The sequence below is a fragment of the Gopherus evgoodei genome, chromosome 11, assembly GCF_007399415.2.
Source record: "Gopherus evgoodei ecotype Sinaloan lineage chromosome 11, rGopEvg1_v1.p, whole genome shotgun sequence".
Classification (NCBI taxonomy): domain Eukaryota; kingdom Metazoa; phylum Chordata; order Testudines; family Testudinidae; genus Gopherus; species Gopherus evgoodei.
The window spans coordinates 39,335,433-39,345,379 of NC_044332.1; the positions used below are offsets into that span (position 1 = coordinate 39,335,433).

The following is a 9,947-nucleotide window of genomic DNA, read 5'->3' on the forward strand; positions in this document are numbered from 1 at the left end:
CAGATTATCATTGATAACCTTTCACCTGTGCTAAAAGACCCAATCTTGATGGTTGTATTAAAAGGTCTAATGTAGCTGCATTGTGGAAAGTAGATTGCTGATTTGCTCATCTTAACAGTGAGGAGGCTGGTTTGAGGAGCTAGCTTGTACCCATGCTTTTATAAAAGCCTTGGTTCTGAGACACACTACTTTTAGGCAGAATTACCAAGAAATTAGTAAGTGAGCAGAATTTCATTTCTATATTTTTTCTGTACTGCTGGACAGGTTCAACAGACTTTGAAAACCACAGATATCTTTGCAGTAGTATCAGTTGACAGTCCTGCAGGCAGGAAAGGCAGATAAACCAAAAATTAGTGACATGAAACTCTTAATTTCTCATTTTTTAAAAAATAATGCAAGAGTATACTAATTTAAATCCAGTTGAGGCAGAACAGAAATGGGAATTCAAGAGAGACGGGCCAGAGCCTTTTGTCTTAATTCTAGTCCAGTCTGACTGACCCTTTTGCAGGGGTGAAAATAACTTAAAAGGACTTATGGGTACGCCAGAGTCCTGAGCGGGGGCGTGGCCTCAGCTGGAAGAGGCGGGGCCTGTCAAGCTTTAAAAGCCTTTAAATCATGCCAGAGCTACCAGCTGCAGAGGCAGCAAACAATACTGAAATACTTGTTTTGACTTCAGTTTCTAGGGGTTTTGTTTTGTTTTAGCTACTTTTGTAAGTTTAAATGCCAAGATGATACAGTAAATTATTGCAGGTTCATGAGAACTGTTTTGTTTTTTCCCTGTGTCCTTAGCGCTTTCCGAAATTCCCTTTGGGGGGAGTTCTGCAAGACAGTGCTTAAATATAGCTGTTAATTTAAAGAAACTAGAACTTTGTGTTAGTTTTATTTTTAATAAAACCTAACTGAAAAGGTCTTCAAATGCAGAAAATTGTTACCCTGAAAAAGTTTTCCCCTGTTCCTCACTCACCTGCCGCTACTCAGGTTCAGGTTTGTGCAGTTTCTTTCTTGTACATATTGAAATTACAAACACAGTGCTAATACTGCTTTAAACTCCATTTTCTGATGTACATGTTCAGGGTGGTGTTTTCTCTTGTAGAAGCTCTGAACTTGGGCCTCATGGTTTATAAAACAAACACTGAATCTTTCAGTTTACCTTTAAAATATGTCATCTTAAAATTACAAATACATGCATTCAGATAATGTAACATCCTTAGTAGTTTTGTATTTATTTTTCAAGTATTTTAATTTACCTTTTACCATTCACAAAGTTTCTGAATAAGTATAGTATTAACATTTTTTAACTTTAGGCTTTGTCTGCATGGGAAAGCTTTTTTTAAACTGATATAGTTAAAGGCTGTGCAAACCTCCGTAAGGACTCCACTCTCTGAGCCCCAACCAAAGGAAATGGTCCTGGTGGCCTTCTCTAGTAAGAACAGTTCAAACTTTAAGTTTTAGACGTATTTTAGTTTTGGCTTTCTTTTTGAAATTTAAAGTTAAATACACTTTTTAAATAAGGAAAAGGCTACAAGGGCACAGCAGTAATGTCAGTATGCACTAAAAACTGTTGACTTCAGAATGACACGCAGTGCTCTTTGCAGTAGAGATTTCATTGTTATGGTTTGCTTCTCTGTTTAATGGGCTACTTACGGATCTATGTTTTGTTCTTTTCCTTAGATATTAGGATTAAAGAAGAGGAGCCTGATCCAGAAGAGTGGCAGCTCAGTGGCGATTCTACACTGAATACCAATGATCTATCACATTTGAGAGTACAGGTGGTAGACGAGGAAGGGGACCAAACACATCAAGAAGGAAAAAGATTGCGACGAGTTGCTTGCACCTGTCCCAACTGTAAAGAAGGTGGTGGGAGGTATGCTAATAATTAGAGTCCGTATCATACTTGGTATGCGGAAAACAAATAATGAGAAAAAATAAGAAACTCAATTATGAACTTCTTGACTGTAGCTTTTGGAGATCTTCGGGCACTGAGCTTATGCAGTAAAACATCTCCAGCTCTTGTTTTGTGTTTTATGGGGAAGGGTCAGAATCTACACTGTAGTGAGTCAAGTTTTTCTCTATTGAATTGTCCTACTGAAATGAATGGGACTATTTAACATGGGTATAGGTTGGCAGAACAAGGCCCTAAATAATACAAAAGTCTGAGTTTTCTGTATTTGCAGATTGGCTTCCTACCATATCTCAATTTTCAAGGATTTGATTAAGTCCTTTGTTTGTGTATTTTGTGATTGATTAAATAAAGACTTTGTCTCCTATAGTGAAGGGAATGGTATGAAAACCTGAGACGGCCTGGATTTTTTTCTTTTTGTCACATTTTTACTCTTTAGAGACCTATTGTGTTTTGACATATTTTTCAGTAAAGGATTTTGTTATGAGTGTCAGAACCTGGAGGAGGAGGGAAGACATTGTTGCCTTTCTGAAATGGAAATATCTAAGATAGCATTATTGTATTTGAAACTATTGTATATTGGAAAATAGCATTTGTACTAGAATTTTCATGTCCATTTTGGAAACTTTATGTAGGTAACCATTTTAAATGGGCACCTCATTTATTTTAAAATCAAATATAAACTTTTTGGTTCTGTTTTGAGGACGTATTGACATCCTACGGTTCTACAGACCTGTTACTGTCTAAAGATTGTGAGAGGCTAGCTAAGTCTGGCTGCCCCTGTTGCTTCCACATTTTGTCTGTTGGTTTGTTGATGTGCTTGCAAGGAAAGTACCTAAAACAGACAGCTAAAGTATTTCCTGGCAAAATGATACAGTAGAACTTAATTATGAGCAGAGCTGCTAGCAGTGTTTATAGTTAAAGTAGCTTCAACACTTTGTATTATAAAATCCTATTTCAGTTGCTTATAACTTTGCTGGACTCTAACCATTTGGGCTGAAGTTTTCTATCCCTGGTGTCTGCCGCAGGCTGCCTTTTTTTTGTTATTTTTTTTTAAAGTTTCAGTAGAACTGGTTCAGTAGTTTCTGATAACTTAATTAAATTACAATATGTTGATTTGCCAACCTTAAACTTATATCTGTTTCACTGAGAAACTTTAGCACCTCCATGCTTTGGAGTTGGGACTTGAAATTCGGCAAGGGAGTTGCCTTGTTGCCAGTGATGTGCATTTTTTAGCCCCCCCCCCACCCCCATGAAAATCTGATTTGGACAGATAAGCTTCTGGAAAATCAGAATTAGCACATGCTCAGTAAAGGTTTGATATAGGCTGGCAGCTAAATTCTCTGAAGATTTCTTCTGCAACGGTCATGCTCCTGTATGCCAACTAGATATTGCATGTACCATCCTTGCAGAGTGACTGAGCTTGCTTCGTCTGAATGCTGCAGGGGCTAAAAAGGACTTTCCCTACAAATCCTCCTCCCAGTAATGGTGGGTTGCTGTGGCACCAGGCATCAAAACTCAGAGCAGGAATGCCATCTCTCCTGTGCTTTCAGTGTCCTTCTGCAATCTGTTGGTGCCCAGTCAACATGGAAAAAGTAGTCTGGTTGGACTTTAGAAGGGTGGTAGGTGGGAGAGTCTGAGACAGGCACTCAGGGAGAGGTGAGAATAAACAGTGGTGCCGGTTTTGTGGGGGAGGGAAAGGAGAAGACTGAGACAAGGGGAAAGAAATGGTAGGTAAGATGGACACTGGGACAGGAACCAGGGGTGTGAGGAGAACTGGTTTTGGGGTGGAACTGTCTAACCAGTAGAGTACACTCTCCTCCAGAGCCTGGAGTTACACGCAGGATTTTGGTGTTTCAGTAGTCATATGCTGTCTAGTGAATAACTGTATATCTACTGACAAAATGTGTCTGTTCCTCCTCTAATGACTCATGACCATTTAAAACAGCCTACTACTGATACCAGTTCCTCAGTTAGCTCCAGTGGTCGAAGTCTGTACTGATGGTCTAAAGTCCCAACCTTGCTGATAACTCATAGGAGGCCAGCATAGTTCAACATCAGGGGTGGCCAATCTGTAGCTCCAGAGCCACATGCAGCTCTTCAGAAGTTAATATGTGGCTCCTTGTATAGGCACCGACTCCAGGGCTGGAGCTACAGGGGCCAACTTTCCAGTGTGCCAGGGGGTGTTTACTGCTCAACCCCTGGCTCTGCCACAGGCCCTGACCCCACTCCACCCTTTCTCACCCCCTTCCCTGAGCCTGCCATGCCCTCGCTCCTCCCCTTCCCCCCACAAAACAGCTGATCAGGAGGTGCTGGGAGATGGAAGAGTCAATTCTGTCAAAAGATATGTACAACTGGGTATCATAAGCATAAAAGTAACAAGTAAGTTGATCTAAGAGGGACAACAAAGAAAAAAAGTACAAGGCAGAGAACCGAACTTTGTATGATGCTGTAAGGGTTAGAGGTGTCACCAGCAAGAGTGATTTGATGGATGGGAGTAGACATGTGACTGGGAACCAAATAGGCCCTTATGGCTATGGAATTGATTCAGGAACATAGTTGTGCCATTTTCTCTTTGATTGAATTGCTGCAATGCATTATATTCTGAGCCCTGTGTATTTGTAGTTTTACAGCTATTGGATTTCTTGTGGAGTCAAACCACTTTTACAGAATTGTTCTCTGGAATTGAAGCATTCATTTAAAAAAACGGGGGAGGAGAGAAGGGGGCGCAATTCTGCCTTCATTTTTGTGAGGAAATATGAAAACGCTAACAAAGTGCAAAACAATTCCATTCCCCCCACCCCCACCCCTCACCCCACCCCAAGTCACGGACAACCTGAAATGATAACTTAGATTGATCCATTCATCCCATCTGGCTTTAAGTCTGACAATTTAAATGTCAGAATCATTAACTAGTTCACTTCTGCTCATTTTAGCAGAAACATTCAGCTAATTTCTTTATTTTACAATCTGAAATAGCATTCTTTGCCTCCTTAAGATGCCAAAAGCCCTATCTGTTCCCTTCCCAGCTGCCAAAATCTCCAGCTTCCCCTTTCACAACTTCAACAGTGCAGTTGATCTTTGCGAATACACAAGTCTTTGCAATATTAAAACCCTGAAAATATGGAGATTATAAATTAAATGGGCTTTCTGCTATCTATTTTGATATTGGGCTACACGAATGATTGTATTTTTCAATTTCATATGTCTTTAAAAGCCTTCACTTTGTCATTTCAATGAAGTTACTGCTGAATTTCCAGTCTACTGCATTAAAGTGCTGCAGAATCTAGGAACTGTGCTGCAGAATTTAGGACCAGCTTCCTGTGGAGTACACAGGGCTTTTATTATATGTGTAGTTACTTTGAAAATCCACTCAGATTAACATACAGAACTATTTGATACATTTTTCTGAAACCTACAAAATATCTGTTGTTTGGGAGAAATAACTTAGATTTGCTGAATAATTTTTAGTATTTGTTTTTTTTAAACAGAGGCTCTAATTTGGGAAAAAAGAAACAACACATCTGTCACATCCCAGGGTGTGGGAAAGTTTATGGGAAGACTTCACATTTGAGAGCTCATCTCCGCTGGCATTCTGGAGAGCGCCCGTTTGTTTGTACTTGGATGTTCTGTGGTAAAAGGTTCACTCGCAGTGATGAGTTACAGCGACACAGAAGAACACATACAGGTTATCAATGTTTGATTTGGGCAGATTTGATTGGAGGAATGTGAATGATAAAAATTTCTTAAAATCGGCCAAATTTTTGCTTCTGATTACCCTTCCACTGACTTCATGTCAGTTGTAGTAGTGTATCTGAGAGCAAAGCTGGTCTGTGATCTGTTTATTTTGTACATATTAAATACCAAATATTTAATTTTGTTATTTAATATGTACAAAATAAACAGATCACGGACCAACCTCCCCATATTAAATACCAAATATTTAATTTTGAAATCTGTTGTTTCTATTAAAAAAAAAACTTTTTTTCTGCAATATCTAATACATCATGAAGTGGTAGGGGCTTCAGCACTCTTAGAGGAGTGGTTCTCAAACTTTTGTACTGGTGACCCCTTTCACATAGCCTCTGAGTTTTTTAAGTTTCTTAATTTTTATAAATTAAAATCACTTTTTATATATTTAAAATGATTGTAAATGCTGGAGGCAAAGCGGGGTTTGGGCTGGAAGCTGACAGCCCACAACCTCCATGTAATAACCTCCCCAGTTTGAGAACCCCTGTCTTAGAGCTTAAAGGGACACTGAGAATGTGAAAATCACAGTGCCATTTGAGAATTGTACACATACTATTGTTACAAGCGACCCATGGATTACGATACTGAAAGCAATTTAAAAAAAATCTATTTTTAAAATAGCTTATTTTATGTTTTTGATAGTGTTTTCTGTATAATTAATGTACTTACTAGTCATGTGCATCAGTCTCAAGCCCCACTCTGGGGGAACTCATCTGTACTCTGTTCTCCATACCTGGCAAGAGGTTACAGCAGCAATGAAACTGAAGAGGCAGCAAATAGGTCCAAGCATGTTGATTGGTGTCAAAAAACCCTTTGTACCCTCACCAAAGGAACAGAAAAATGCTTTAAAAAATCTTTTTAAAGTGTGTGGAGGAGAAGGCTGTGTTTGTGTGTGAGAGAGAGAAAACCATGTCCTTTTAACAAAAAATAAGTTGACAGTGTCCAGTTAGTGCCTTTCTCATCAACATGATCTATGGATATATAGATTATTGTTCATAAAAATAATTTCTCTTTTTGTTGTTTTGTGCGACAGGAGAGAAGAAGTTTGTCTGTCCGGAATGTTCAAAACGCTTTATGAGGAGTGATCACCTTGCCAAACACATTAAAACACATCAGAATAAAAAAGGTATTCACTCTAGCAGTACAGTGTTGGCATCAGTAGAAGCAACACCTGATGATACTTTGATTACTGCAGGAGGAACAACACTTATCCTTGCAAATATTCAACAAGGTTCTGTTTCGGGAATAGGGACTGTTAATGCATCTGGCACCAGCAATCAAGATATTCTTACCAACACTGAAATACCTTTACAGCTTGTCACAGTTTCTGGAAATGAGACAATGGAGTAAATATGACACAAGATACCTATTAATTGTGGTTATTTTTATACAGTAGTGAGAAAAAGTTCCTAAGTTCTTAGATATCTTTTTATTGATGTGCAAAAATTTTTGGATTGACAGTAACTTGGGTTATACATGACACTGAAATGCCTTACTTTGTATGATATTCCATAGTATATTAAAATGGTAAAATTGCATGGGTTTTGTAGGTACTTTTGGAATCTAGAAGAGATGAAATTTTACCAAGTTATATTAAAAAATAAATTTAATGATGGGAATGGTAGTCTAACCAAATGCATCAATCCTGTGTGGTTTAGTGTAAAAATGAGAACATGTTGGTATTTATCTATTGTAAGATAAAAAGAAGTTGATGGGTGAAAAGAAATCATGTTATGATAAAAGAAATTTTGTAATTTTCTTGATGACTGGAATTTTTATTATGCATAACTGACAAATCAAGTTTCCAAGCAAATGTTACATAGTGTAGGCTTTACTTAGCTCATCAGCTTGTCATTTTGAAGCTAATTATTTTAATTAGGTTAACTATGTACAATATTTTAAGCATTACTCTTGTAAGATTTTGAAAACTACATTTTAACATGGAACTCTAGGGATAGTCACCTTTTAAATCCTGTTGAAAAGCCATGTTTAAGATTTAATTTGCCAAAATGATGTCTTGTTAATATTCTTTCAATAACCAAGTTGGGCAATATAACCAATGTTTAAAAAAAAAAAGTTTAAAATGTTTAAAAAAATGTATAGGTTGAGGCATTTGGGTGGTAAGGCAAATGTTATAGTGAAATATATCCCTTTCCTTGAACACTGGAGGACCAAAAATTAGGTGTATTGCGTCTCAGCAGTGATTTTTATCAAATCTTGTTCCCAAAAACATCTGTCTGCCAGGGCCTTAAAAGCCATCATGTAATTTACCAGTAAAAATATAACATATGCAAATATAACAGAAAATCACTTCCATAGTGACAATACTCCCAACCATATGGATATTAGTCATAGTGAACTAGGGGTTTTACAAGGTTTTTTTTAATTTGTTTAGCTTTTGGTTAGTCAATCTGCATTTAAATATCAACCATCTTTCCTTTTTCGCTTCTTCCCTTAAATTGTATGTATCCAGTACATTTAACTGATAAACATATATGTTTTTTATTATGCTGAATTTTCTTTTTATTTTTAATTACTGTTTATATTTTCAATTATAGAAAATGTACAAAATAAAGTTACTTAGCCAGACTGTAAGTTCTATACCATTTTCCAAAAATGTACAACAATAATTACAGCAGTTCACCTATTTACAAACATTTGGAAATCTGTTCGTTATCCTTAAAACCACCTCAAATTTAAAGGCTACCTTATTGTACGTTTAAAGTGTATTATAACAGTGTGGTAGTTAATAAAACACTATTTTTTTCTTTTGACTTGGCATTTACTGCATTCCTTTGTGCTATGTAACAAGATGTGATGTGTTAACACATGTTTAATAGCTCCAGTTTTTCTTCAACAAACTTCATAATGAAAATAGTTGTATTTTTTTCTGACCTTGCTCTGATATAGTTGACCCTTTAAATTCCTGTTGCGCAAGGGAAGGGTCAGCAATGGAAAGAGGATGTGACAATGCCTTGGTGAAGGGGGAGAGGAGTTGCAGAAGAATACTGAGCTTATGAGTTCTGAGTAACAGAGAGGATGGTGTTTTCAGCTGCAGCAAGGAGGTTAGAGGGCTCATAGAAAAGAGCAATTTTTTAACTATGTTGTGAGAGTTGGTGGCAGGACATGCAGGAAGATGTCTCAATCAGCTGTGCATGACTAGACTGGGGAGAGCTTGGGGTGCCAAGATTGATTTGGGATGCTGATCCGGGGGAGAGTGTAGAAGAAGAAATGGATCGAAGAGTGAGACCAACAGAGCATGGGAGATGTTAGGTGGTAGAGATACCGAAAAACATGGCGGAGAATGTAATAGAGTATTGAGTCCTGGAACCCAACAGAGAGGATGGAGTTCAGCACAAGAATGGTGGTGTCAAATGTAGCAGAAAAATCAAAGGATTGATTTGGCCAGGAATAGGTCATTTGTGACTTTTTAAGGCCACTTTGGTGGAGTAAAGTTGGGCGAAAGTCAAAGTGCTGTGAGTGACAGGAACAGCCCAAGTGGGGTCGCCCTTAAGAGAGTTCAGGAGCCAGCCCCTGTTTTCTCAGATGAATGAATTGCAGCTCAACACTAAAAAGCATTCTTAAAAATGATGTTTTGGGATATTTTGTCTGTGACTTGCACATCAAATCTGTTTTAGTTTACAAGTAAAAATATGTTTTCTCTCTGGCCTGTAAAGTCAACCTAGAATCTACAGGTCATTCTGGATTCTTTCTACCTTGCACTTCAACAGCAATAAAGATTCTGCAGTTGGGGCGTAATTAATATTAATCTGTTGATGATGCTTGAGTCAGAACAGAATCTAGTTCTCTCCAATAGTTGTATCGGCTTTGTAACAAAAATGTATTTTAATTATTGAACAGGTATGACTTATTGCATACATGGAACAGATCTGCTGAGTAAGAAGGTGCCATATTTACATAACCATTTTTCAGAGCAGAACTGCACATTAAAATGTGACTTTCTAGTCTATAATTAGAAGAAACATCTTTGAGGAACTATTCAGGTGTCCTTTCTGTTCTCCTCAAAAAGAAGTAAATTGAACCCAAAGCAGTATGATCAGTGGTGATGCAGGTCATAGTAAATCTTTGTAGAAGGTTATTCAGTATGTTTGTATGACAGCCAGTCAAAGTGGATGATATCAGAATTTTCAAAAGCTCATTTTAAGAGTGGGGGGAGAGGGGACTTTTCCTGCCAAACAATATTGATATTAATGATTTCATATTTTGCACTGTAATTTTGCTTTTACCATTACTAATGCTTCCTGATGCCCAAACCTGAAGAGGGATTAGTTCATTT

The 9,947-nt window shown here is 37.6% G+C and overlaps 1 protein-coding gene across 2 annotated transcripts in view; it reads left to right on the top strand.

Moving 5' to 3' along the window:
* Window positions 1-8,424, top strand: part of SP3 (Sp3 transcription factor) — a 30,865-nt gene extending 22,441 nt beyond the window's left edge. For both annotated transcript variants that reach the window (XM_030579439.1, XM_030579440.1), the window contains 3 exons: window positions 1,672-1,864; window positions 5,392-5,588; window positions 6,684-8,424. In XM_030579439.1, the coding sequence (XP_030435299.1) occupies window positions 1,672-1,864; window positions 5,392-5,588; window positions 6,684-7,000 (707 nt within the window). In that variant the 3' untranslated portion in view covers window positions 7,001-8,424. The remainder of the gene's footprint in view (window positions 1-1,671; window positions 1,865-5,391; window positions 5,589-6,683) is intronic.
* Window positions 8,425-9,947: the final 1,523 nt, after the last annotated feature.